This window comes from Artibeus jamaicensis, unplaced genomic scaffold, assembly GCF_021234435.1.
Source record: "Artibeus jamaicensis isolate MK-2021 breed Jamaican fruit bat unplaced genomic scaffold, CSHL_Jam_final contig_464, whole genome shotgun sequence".
NCBI classification, from domain to species: domain Eukaryota; kingdom Metazoa; phylum Chordata; class Mammalia; order Chiroptera; family Phyllostomidae; genus Artibeus; species Artibeus jamaicensis.
In genome coordinates this window covers 12,065,645-12,078,346 of record NW_026521842.1, presented here as the reverse complement: position 1 = coordinate 12,078,346, position 12,702 = coordinate 12,065,645, and the positions used below count along the sequence as shown (strand labels likewise).

The following is a 12,702-nucleotide window of genomic DNA, read 5'->3' as shown; positions in this document are numbered from 1 at the left end:
AGGACCAACGGCCCAGTGCATGATGCACAGAAGACCACTTTTCTCCTTCCATACCCTGCCTTGGTCCTGGGCCCAGCCTGCGTGCAGCAAGCTAACCTGCACTCTGGGTCTCAGCTCCTTTTCCTGCCACAATGCCATGGTCAGGGAGAGCTCCTGTGTGCTGCCAGACAAGCTTTCATAACTTCGAATTTTAAAGAGAAGCATGGAGATCTTGATTTCTTTCTTTCTCTAGGGCCCCTGAGCGAATTATGCACTTGTTCCCAATTAATCCTCAATATAGCCAAGCATAGAACATAAATTATTGCCCATTAAAAATTTAAGGTCTTCCTGCCACAAGAAGCCATGCAAAAAAAGGTCATGGAAAATTGGCACAGGAAAGAGGCAGCTCTGTTCTCTGTGACAATAGCGTCTGTCTTAGACTGACTCCCTGAGAGGAATGAGCAAGGTAAAAGGATCGGGCTTGCTTGGTCTCTGCCCAGCACCTTGTGCACTCACGTAGGTGCAGCACCCCGGCTGTTTGTAAGTGAACAAGCTCAGGTACGTCCATCCACACAGACAGGCTAGGCACTTCTCTCCCAAAATGCTCGGTGTTCAGGAAATTCTGGAATTCATTCTGTCTGGTGTAGTATGGCAGATAAACTGATAGAAAATTAATTGGAAGATGGTTCCAAATATAATAGCTCAGCAGAAACATCCAGAATCAATTCATCAAACTGCAGCTTATTTTAATTGGACATACTCCAATCCTGAAAAGACATTGGAATCTTTAATTACGCTTTTAAATCAGATCCTATTTATAATACGCATGTTTTCCAGAATAGTTACATCTCAAAATGCTTTTAACTTGAAACCTAACAGTAAAGGTAAAAATCCCCCATGCATGTATGACACCTATGTTTATATTTATTTAGACATTACTTTTTTGATAATTTAAAAAGGTAGTTTAAAACTATTTGACTGGGTACACATTAACTCTTTAATAGTACAGAATTAAGAAGTGCTGTTTACAAAGCTGAGCGTTGATTTTGTTCTACAAATACTGTTTAAGCATGTGTTTCACACATATAGACATATATTTTACCTGTTAATATCCCAATCCTCTGACCTTACTCTCCACCTGGTATCTGATTCCTGCAACATCATGGAGTGATTATGCGTGTTCTGGCTAAATCGAAACTGGACTGGGAGGTCTTTGAGAGCGAGGTCATCTGCGTGCAACTCTGTGCCCCCGGGGCCTGACGCAGGGCCCAGCAGATATCTTCTAAACAAAACTTGCAGGGCTGCGGTGCCATGCCAACTGAAAATGACCTGAGGAGCAGAGGAAAATGGAAGTTTTCTTATTTGACCATAATTTGGTGGAGAGAAAAAAAGTTTCCTTGTAACAAAAGGCCACCTGTAGCTTCTGGTCCTGCCTCTGCCTCTAACTAGATACATTCTAAAATCACTGAGCTCTGCCCATGGTCCAGCCTTGGGTTTCTCTCTGCCTTTGGTGTCTTATCACATGACCCAAAACAAAATTAAACAAGCAAGAATAGGTATGTTGGAATAGTTAAAAATGGATTGTATTCAGTTGTTGGTCTTGGAGTGATTTAGTTAGTACCGTGTTCCTTTGCAGACTGAGATAAATCAGAGTCAGGAAGGCTCAGAGTAACAAATGCATAACAGACCGCGATTTAACATTACAATGTATATAAACTACATGGCATGATTTGAAGTACTGTCGCATGAAGTAAATGAAAGAAATATACCAGGAGTACACCTCTACTCCAGATCTGTTTCTCCTCCAAAGAGTTCCCGGGCTGAACCTAAAGCCACAGCTGCAGGCTACCTTACTCAGGAAAGAAAAGTCCAGCAAGGAGGCCGGAAGTGTCTGTCAAAGATCTAACTCTGAGTCCTAGACATTTTTACTGAGTTGTGTTAGCAGATGGGAGAGTAGAGAGGTCTGAAGCTAAGGTGAGCAGCAGCTTTTATATGGAAGAGAAAAGTCCTGAGAAGAAGGCAGAAGAGAGACTGTACGAATGACATGAGATTGAGTACATGGAGGTGAATGACATGAGAAAATGGCCAGCTTTTCGGAACTGGGATGAAATCAGCTCTTTTTGATGAAGTCTATAGGATTTTCTGTGTATACTATCATATCACTCTGATACATTTACACTATGGAATACTGTGCATCAGAAAGAAAGAAGGAGCTCGTACCCTTTACAACAGCAAGGATGGAACTAGAGAGCATTATGCCAAGTGAAATAAGCCAAGCAATGAAAGACAAATACCATATGATCTCACCTATAAGTGGAACCCAATCAAAAAAACAAACAAGCAAAATATAACCAGACATGTTGAAATTAAGAGCAAACTGACAGTAACCAGAGGAGAGGTGGGAGGGGATAATAGGGAGAAAAGAGGGGAGGGTTGTCAGGAACAGGTATAAAAGACTCATGGACAAAGCCAAAGGGGGAGAGGATCGAGGGTGGGAGGTGGGGATGGCTAAGGTTTGGAGCAGTGGTGGGAGGAAAATGGAGACAACTGTACTTGAACAACAATAAGAAAAAGGAAAAAGAAAGGGGAAAAAATCAACTCCTCTTCACGCCCACGCACACTGGAAATGGAATGCATTTGGCTGCACACACCCCTGCGTTTGGAGTTAGGAACAGAAAATCTGACCCACGCCCTGAAAACTTTTATATTCTTCATTGAAGAGGCACAAATTATGTCAATTTAGGCAATTTGAATACAGACATTTAAATACAGCCTTCTGAACAGAGACCATTATGTCTCTGAATCTGAATTATAAAGAGCAGTTAGTGCCAAGAGTCCAAAGTTCTTAGAAGTTCTTTTCCTTTCCTCTTCACAGTATTTCATTATCCAACAATAAGGAACTGACTTATTATGTAATATATTCATTGAGTTTTATCTTCATTCTCAGGGACCCAAACATCCCTGTGTAGCAAAAAGTGTTTCTCTCGTCAAACTTTGAAGCACCAAGCTCTTGTCTCCCAGATAATACCCAGTTGGAGGTATTATCTGGTTTAAGTAACACCTGTGTTAATTAATAATTAGTAATAAAGTGAGTGTTAATGATTAGTTGTTATTAGTGTTGGTTGCTAATTAATTTGTTATGAATAGTTATTGCCCAGCCGTTATGGCCCAGGCACTGTGCTGTGTGCTGGGGATGCCACCTGGTTAAAGCAGCAGCACTATTGACTGTGCGCTCTGATGGAGGGCGGCGTGGTAAACGAAAGAAATTGGTAAAACGTAGAGCCTAGTCGATGGGGACGAATATTTACTTAGGGTCTTTCTGGTGAAGTTTTGTTTATGAAATTGAAAAAAATGTTCAGTCTCTGAGGATAAGGTGGTTTTAAATAATTAAGACTAGGTGAAAAGCTAGTGGAATGAACTGGATCAGAGGGAGCAAACATGTATGGAACATGTATGGAACATGCACGGAGCAGGTAAGATGGCCTGGTGGGGCGGCAGCACCATCTGTTCTAAGACAAGCTCGTGTTTAGAAGTCCCATGACCACGTGAGCAATTCTTGCAGTAGAATTGCTCAAATAAATTAGATTAGGCTACTATTTTGCCACTTCAGGTTTTAAGCATTAATTTATGGTATTTCTGGACGCGAACTTATGTGAAAGTTCACCTAGAGCTTACATTCCTATAAGAATAGTGATTAAATGTGGTGGTCAGATGATCATCTTAGTAAGATGTACCTGTGAGGACTGTCGAGTGTTTCGATTCACAGCTCTATTCCTGGCCCACAGAGTCAGTATTTTGGGGGGTGAGTTCCTGAGTCTGTATATTTATGAAGTCCTTCCATGGATATTCATATTCCTTAAAGTTTGAGAACCTCTGCCTTAGGATAACAGGGTCTGCACCCATCCAGACATTTTACACCTCTAGGTACATCTTGTTGTGTATTATTCAGTATATGTTGTGGCACTGTATTTCTCCATCAGTCCCCTTCCCTGTTTCGTTGAGAATCTTTCTAAGCTTCAAACAATGAATGCTGGACCAACATGTGGAAAAAAATTCAACAACGACAACAGAAACCAACTAAAAAATCACATCAAGGCACAGCCAAGTTAGGAGAATGCAAGGATTTCCTTATAATTCCCACTGGATTAAAATTGTTTCAGCACCAGCATCATCTTTCAATATGAAAGATGAACTATGCTTGCCCTTAAACATATTCTTATTTACAATTTCAAAAAACACTTCCTACATAAGAACATCAATACATCTCACTGTTATTTTTGAAGTAAGATGTAGCCTTTATTTTGTTCTTTGAAATAAAGCAACTAATTTTTTAAAACAACCTCCCCAATTAAGTTTAATAAATTTTTTTAGAAAACAAACATGTAACAAATTCATCTTCTGGAAAAATATTGAACTAATGTTATATATTTTTTGAGTCTTTTAATGTTCAGTCACAAATCGTGCTTTCCAAATTTTGTGTTTGCTCTTTTAAATTTTTGCCATTTTCTATAAGGCCACAGTTTTTCCCGTTCTCTGTGAGGCCTCAGTTTTGTTTGGTCTTTAAATCCTGAATTAAAAACCTAGGAACGTGTTTCCATTTGCAGTATTTCCCTTGTAGGTGGGACGGCCACCCGACAGAGGGGCTTCCTGGGATGCATCCGGTCTCTGCAGTTGAACGGACTGGCCCTGGACCTGGAGGAGAGAGCCAAGGTGACTCCCGGAGTGGAGCCGGGCTGCAGAGGCCATTGCAGCAGCTATGGGAAGTTGTGTCGGAACGGAGGGAGGTGCAGAGAAAAGCCCCGCGGGTTCTCGTGTGACTGCACCTTCTCTGCCTACGCTGGGCCGTTCTGCTCTGATGGTAAGGACACGTGCAGTGCCCCAGCAGGAAAATGAGTCCTGCGTGAATACTCGTCTAACAGTTCTTGTCTTTGTAGCTCTTTGACACAAAAATATTCCCATTTCTCTCTTTTTTTTTTTTTTGGCAAATTACTGTTTTACGCTAATCACACTTCCTTATTTGTTAAAAAATATCTATTGATGATAAATCCTCTAATAGTTGCCTGTGGCTGTCTTAAAGTGTTAGCTGGTCAAACTGATTTTTTTCCTATTTAATATTGATGCTCTTAATATGATTGTCAACAACCTGCTCCTTTGGGCAATTCTTTGTTTTAAAGTCATTAAAGGAATTATTGTTATTTTTGATGAAGATAGTCAAGAATGCAGGAAAATCTAGGACATACTGTCAGCTTGTTTGCTTGCTTTATCCAAACATCTTCTTCCAGGAATATAAATACCTTTTTAATTAAATACTGATGTGTAACAAAATATGGGCATTTTGCTCTATATACCGAATATCTGACTGTGAAGTAAAACAGTGGAATGTGTTTCAGATGTTCTTGTTCACTGATCTGCATCCTGGAAGAAAAAAGAATTGAGTGCAGTTTTAAGTGTTCTGGACGGATGTTTCTGAATATACAAACGTTTGTTAAACTTTCATAGTTTCTCATAGAAAACTGCCATTCAGTTTAATTCAATTGCTTTATTTAAGTGTTTCTGGGTTAGTGAACCTTTTCTGAAAGGAGGCGAACAAAAATTGGCTCCAAATTGAAGCCACCTCCAATTTGCAAAGGAAGCATTTGGGATTATTTAATGAACAGATGTCAAAGTGCACTCTGCAAGTCACCTGCTTTTCCCCAGGAACAAGTTATAATTTCAAGTTAACCTGAAGTCATAAATCACACATGGCTGGAGCCTTCTTTGGAGACTTTTCATGTTGCAACTTAGAATGAAAACTGCCTGGTCACAAGAATGTGTCTGATCTCTGTATCGACATGATTTCCGGCTCATCCTAAGTGCAATCAGGGATGTTACTCGGCATCCACATATTATATCGAATGTAAAAAGCATATAATCATACATATAATAAAAGGAAAATTGCCTGAAGTGCCAAGGGAGTGAGAACATTGCTATATTACCTGTAAGCATCGTCTACAGCTCATATCCAACAGCTGGCCCTGCATAGGAATGGAAAGAATCAGGCTTCTGGATCCGACACTGACTATCCTTCCCACTGCCCTCTTCATTCTATACAACCACGTTTGGGTGTGTGTGTGTGTGTGTGTGTGAATTTGGGATATTGATCTCATAAGTAAAAGACTCTGCTTTTGAAAATTGAATTAAAAGAGGCTGGATAGTTCCTTATGTTGATCACTGCTACACAAATGCCCGCTTCTCCTCTCTCCTGTTAATGTTAGACTTACTCTTATTGTAGTGTGCAGGAAATACAAGGAAGTCTTCAGATTCTGGAAGGTAGTAGGATCCCTCAAACTTCCTTTCTTCCTAAAGCAGGAAGACTGGTCTATTCTGGCTACAAGAAAATAGATGAGACTTAAAATTTAAATAAGAAAATGGGTGGGTGGTAAGGCAGATGAAAGTCAAGAAGCCTGGTTATGTTTAAACTCAGCAGAGCAGTAAGCTTTCAATTATAAGATTAATTAGTGAAGTAATTATATATAATTCTAACATAAAGTCATTTCAATGACCATGGTGAAAGCTCTGTTAATTTACAGTGTTATTTAATTCTGGTTTGAGGGTATTTGTTATACTTATATAATTTGTTATTTTTAATTAAAAGTATCAGTTAATAACTGAAACAAGATCCCTGGACTTAATTTTTTTAATGTAAAATGTGTATATCATTTCAGAGATTGCTGCATACTTTGGGCCTGGCTCATCTGTGATTTATAATTTTCAAGAAAATTATTCCTTAAGTAAAAACTCCAGCTCCCACGCTGCTTCATTTCATGGTGATATGAAGCTGAGCCGAGAAATGATCACATTTAGCTTCCGAACAACACGGACACCAAGCTTACTGCTGTATGTGAGCTCCTTTTATAAAGAATATCTTTCAGTTATCATTGCCAAAAATGGTGAGTGCTTTTTAGATGAGAGAGAGAAAATTGAGTTAGAGCATTGCATCAGTAATAATGGGGATCATTCCGTATTCTTGCTTCTCCGACTACAAACAGGAAGAAAAGTGTGCCTGTTTCGGGTGTTCAATTGTGTTTTTTCAGTACTATCCTATAAATTGAATCTAAAAGAATTAAAGTAATTGAGCTATCTTTATTTCTTTGCAATTTTGATGATTATACATATCCAATATAAATTTTACTTTATTTATATAAAATATTGTTATGTTTTATTATGGCTAGAAGCTCTTTACTATTCCATATAAATATCAGTATCAGTTTTGTGGTTCAAGAAATAAGAGTGCTCTGTACATAACAAATATGTCCTCCAAGTCAAAGCACAAAATGTTGAAGGAATGTTAACAAACTGGTGTTATGCATAAGAAGATGCCTACAAAATAGTCGGAGGATTCTAACTGTAGGCAATAAACTAGTAGTGGGGAATGCTGGGGCGCACACATTAGGACGTGCGTGCACTCCGGACACCTTGTGGAGACTGTTGGCTGCTTTTTTCTCTCCACTCTATTCTGATTAAAGATAACAATTTTATAAGTATATTCTCTGCATGAAAAAAATAAACACATTTAAAAATGTGTGACTATATCATTTCAACCAAATCAAATGTGAACCAAGGGCACTGAATGCCAAAGTAAAAATAGTATTGTTCAATAAGTATCATTTACCCTCACTGTATACATTTTGAGCTTAAAGTTTATCTATATGTTAGGACATTTTCCTTGTTAAATTGGGAGATGTTCTATGAATTAATTGGCTTCTTTACAGGCAATTGAGTACTATTGTTCTAACAGTAAGTTTGGCTTAAAACCATTTGTTTTACCCTAATTTTATTCCAAAGTTTATGATCATTACCGCTTGACCAAATATTTCTCATCCTTAGTAAACTGCATGCGCTTATAATGATTTTATGAGTCACATTTCAGGAGATATATTTTTAATCAGATGAGATTATAAAAATAGAATGCTGTTACAACATCCCACAGTAGTTTGGCATTTTATAATATACCAAGTCTTATTTTTTTAGTGAGACGCTAGTACAGAGATTTGTGTTTTCTTAATTGCATATTGATTTTTAGGGGAAAAAATGAAAGATTTTCAGGAAAAAGATTGCTTATTGGCAACATGCTTGGTCTTGATTTTGAAAGTAGTGCAATTTCTCACAGAAACCAACTTCTAGGAGTTATGATGAAAGAAAACACCCAAACTATTGTGAATTTTCCCCAGAAATTACTAAATGACAAAGAAGGTACTCTTAATTTTATATGTAATTCTTAAAATACAACTTTCAGTAAAAACATAATTTTCCCCTCTACTTTAGGAAGTTTGCAGATCAGGTACAAGCTAAATAGATATCAAGAACCTGATGTTGTTACCTTTGATTTCAAGAACATGGCTGATGGGCAGCTTCACCGCATCAAGATTAACAGAGAAGAGGGAGTGGTCTTCGTAGAGGTAACACAGTAAACCTGGGAGAGGAAGCGGCTCTGATTAGGACTGCCCACCATGAAGGACCCACTGCAGAAATGGGATAATGAATGGAATCAACAAAGACAGCCTTTCAGTGCTGCTTGTGTAGAGATCATACCCAGACCAACAAACGTGGTCAGAGTCTTTTTGGGGATAAGATTCTGTCCAAGATGTTGTTAGTATTTGATACTTAAATATGCAAATTTCCCCTGTGTTTTGCTGTTCCGGAGGGAAATGCTGTCTCACTTATGATAGTGCACTGCTGGCAGAACCGTTAGTGTCCTGACGAAACCTCTTTACTCCGATGGGTCTAGATGCAGCCATAATTCTAGTGCAGAAATTAGTTATCGCCATATCAGAATAGGACATAAAAAGTGAGAACCACAGCAGAGAAAGTGGGATTAGTTACTCTACCAGCTTTTGAAGAAAAGCACTAATGTTTCAGCCCCCTGGTAAAGGAAAATTTCTTAGCTACATAAGTCAAGTGAAAAAACAATATTGGTTCCCCCGATTTTATTTTTCTTTTATAGTGGAGAAAAATTAAGTGATTGAGGATACAGAAGGTGGGGTGCAGTGGCATCTGAGGGTACGATAGAAATAGTTTAGAAAATAATATTCAACTTTATAAATAGCTAATAAGTCTCTGAATTTTTTCCTAAGTCTTTGGGGTTATACTAACAGTTGCCTATTATATATATATTTTTTGTCTTCCTTTGCTTCCTGTCCTCAATGAAATGGCATCCATCTGGATTTTTGCATCTCATGAAACAATTTTGTAGATTGATGAGAATGCAAGGAGACAAGTCTACCTGTCATCAGGTACAGAATTCAGCGCAGTCAAATCTCTTGTACTGGGCCGGATTTTAGGTGAGTAAAAGAAAACAATCTCTCCTCTGATTATAGTGCTTAAACATGGGTCAGAAGAGTCGTATTCCAAACACACACACACACACACACACACACACACATGCAAACACCACATGCAAATTCATCACGCCAAAAGAAATCTCTTGCCTTGTTTTAATTATGAAGGGAGTGATCAGGCAGCAACGGCACTTTCTCAGAGGCCCATGTAGTTGTGAGTGGGGGCATTCTCCTCTATAATGCCACTCCTGCACAACGAGGCACCATACTGTTCTCACACTTCAAAAGTATCAAATACTAAAGGTTGAAATAACAGGCAACCTGACTATTTTGTCCAAGATAGTAAACTGGTTTAAATTTTCATGACCTTTTCAATGATTTGTCCCCTGCTTAATCACTCCTCTCATTCCTTGTACATAATCTCACCATCTTGAGAATGTTTGATTAAACACATGGGTGAATGATCAAAATATTGGCCTTTGAGGAGGTTAATAGTTAAGTTTATAAATATTTATTGACTTTCTATGATGTGCACCCAAACTTATTCCCTGAACAAAGGACATGTCCTGAGTCGCAGTGTTCTTCCAGCGTGCCACGGTGGTCACACAGAATGCGTGCAGAGTACCATGGAGACATTGGGGAGCGTGACTGAAATATTTTAAGTCTGTTTCATAGTGTAAATTATATAAATTCAACTACAGTAATAAAAAAATCAAATCATTATAACAGATCCTCAGCTCAAGACTTCCTCAGTGTAGTAGGATCTCAGATGAGGCATTACATAAACATGTAAAATACAAGATAGAAAATTCTAACAATTATTCATAATGTCGATAAAATCGTCTTTTTGAAGAAATAACATCTTCAAATTTAATGCCGGAGTTACTGATGAAACTACTTTTTGTGAGTAGAACTGTGTTAAATATATTATAAAAGAATTGGGACACTGATCTGCATTCTACTAGAAGGATTGTATTAACCAGACAGGAGAATAATAGCATCCATTGCACGAATATTTATTCCCCCTTTTGTAAGTAAATAGAGGAGATTAGTAGGGAATTAAAGATATTAGTGTTTTTATTCAAGAATAGCATATTATTCAAATGCATATTGCTCATGCTGAAAAATAAGATTAAAGTCCAAATTCAGCAATGACTGCTACTCATTCTTCTGAAAGTGTAGGAAAGAACTCACTTGACATGTGTCTAAGGCGTGGACCTTGACTGAGGACTAATGCCAAGTTCAAATCATTTCAAAGGAGACTGATAATTTATGATCAAATTTAGTGTGGTATATGACATTACAATAAAATGCTATGTAGTATATTATTATATTTTAATGTAGTATATTAATTTATAGTAAAATAGATGCTAAAATGGAGCTATTAATTTTGAAGTTTCTTATTACATTAGTCCGGGTCCTCCAGGAAGCAGCTGACATGACAAAACTAACCATGTGAGGATTTCATTAAGGGAGCGCCAGTGAGAGAGGATAGAAGGAGGGAGCTGGCCCAGACTGCACTGCATCTGATGGTCATGCACTTCTGCCTCTAAATGAAGGAGGGGGAGGGAGAGCTAGATGGAACTATCCTGGCCTTCTGTGTAGTCTTAGAGAGGTCACATACCCTTTGGGGATCCAAAGGGTAGGAGGAGGAGGAGGAGTCCCAGTGTTCCTGCACTAGAGTCCCTGCTGTGACCAGCCACTGGCTGGGAGCTGCCCTTGGGAAGCATGGCCTTGGCTCAAATGTAGCGATGCATTTCTCAGCCTGGCCGCAGGGGCTCTTGGTCAGCTACTCTCCCCATGTTGAAGTCTGCAAGGCCCATTCTTACTGACCCCTGCTTGTCAAGTATGCTTTTCATTTTTGTAAGCCCATTCGGCTCATGGACTCATTTGACACAAAGTTTGTGATCACCTGTTATGTAACACAGAGAATGTCACTCAGCACAGTAGACATTGCTTCTGCCCTCACAGAGCTTATGGTTAGCAGGCACACACGCAATAGTTAGACAAAATGTTGCTCTGTGCCTAATCGAGTGTAATGTACCCTATGTTGCTTTAGATAAAATAGTCCCAAATCATCCTCCAAATTAAAAGAAATTAAAATACTCATGCTGCTTTATAATTTCTGAATATTTCTTTTAAGGGAGCAGAATGTAAACATTAACCATTTGCTTTTTTTGGAGTTGTAATTTACCTCCAGTTTCCACCAAAGACTCAGGGACGGGGCCGCCTGCTGCCGTTTCAGATGGAAACCCAGAAGCAAAGGGAATGCCTTCCCACGCCCGCTGTGTCCGGTGCTCATTTCTTACATTGAGGAAGAACTACGGGGTTTTGGATGACTGTCCGTGTTGACATTAGGGGCAGACACTGAGAAAGGAGGGTAAATTTTAAGAACCAATATGAAACTGTACTATGTTGACATAAAAACCATCTCTAAATCCCTATCACACTTAAAGTACTTAAGGACTCACTGACTTTGGCAATAATAATGTATTAAGTTGGGAGCCATGGTAGAAAAACATCAAGGGTTTAACCAACCAGATCCTCCTGTCATGACTAAAGTACATTAAATTTGCTGCATATTTATAATTCACTGTAAAATCAAGCTCTGAATTTTGTATCCAGATACTTTTCTATGTTAGGATAGTTTTCTGATTCATTTTAAGTAAAAGCTGGAGGCCACTGTTCCTCACTCTGAGCAGTAGCCTCCCTGTGGTGTCTGATCACGATTGCTGCACTCTTCCGGGGCCACTGAGCCAGGCAGTCCACCCAGATGCCATGGTGGAGATTTGGGCCAGACGTAAATAAAGTGCGTCGTCAACAAGGAGAGGACATCCACTCAGTCTGCACCGAGGAGCTTTGAGACCGCTCTGCAATGTGTCAGAAACCCTTTCTGTAAAATATGCTGCAAAGCCTAGTGGTGAGGGAAAAAGGTGTATCCGCAGGGTGCTGGGATTTTGTAAATGTACTGGGCCAAGCCTCTGAAGATCATGGACTGGTTACTTTAAAGCAAGTGTTAACAGAGAAGTACAGTTTAGAACAAGAGAAGTAAGAAAGCTATTGAAAAAAATATTTTTTATTTAGCAGGTTGATATATTTTTTAGTACTTTAACATTTAAAGTGTTAGAGAATGTCTTCAATACATAGTGTGACTTCAATCTTGCAAACTACTTAAAATCAAAGATGTTCCTCAAGTTGACTTTTGAATATTGTAACAATTAAAATGTCGTAGACTTCTTCAACGCATGGTGTGACTTCATCCTTGCTTCAGTCATTTTCAGAGAGTTAGCTGTATTCTTCTGAACTGGCCAGACCTAGAAGCCCACAAACAGTGTTTGTCCTCGTCTTGATGTATAAGCGTAGGTCAGAAGTGTCAGGTCCCAATGCCAAAGGCCGTTCATGATGC

General features: G+C 38.9%; 1 protein-coding gene across 5 annotated transcripts in view; it reads left to right on the top strand.

Annotated features, from left to right (window-relative positions):
- CNTNAP4 (contactin associated protein family member 4) overlaps positions 1-12,702 on the top strand; it is a 254,062-nt gene that overhangs the window by 230,024 nt on the left and 11,336 nt on the right. For 4 of the 5 annotated variants that reach the window (XM_053666681.1, XM_053666682.1, XM_053666683.1 and 1 more), the window contains 4 exons: positions 4,598-4,837; positions 6,684-6,908; positions 8,284-8,417; positions 9,212-9,299. In XM_053666681.1, the coding sequence (XP_053522656.1) occupies positions 4,598-4,837; positions 6,684-6,908; positions 8,284-8,417; positions 9,212-9,299 (687 nt within the window). The remainder of the gene's footprint in view (positions 1-4,597; positions 4,838-6,683; positions 6,909-8,283; positions 8,418-9,211; positions 9,300-12,702) is intronic. The other variant, XM_053666685.1, reaches the window with a different exon arrangement.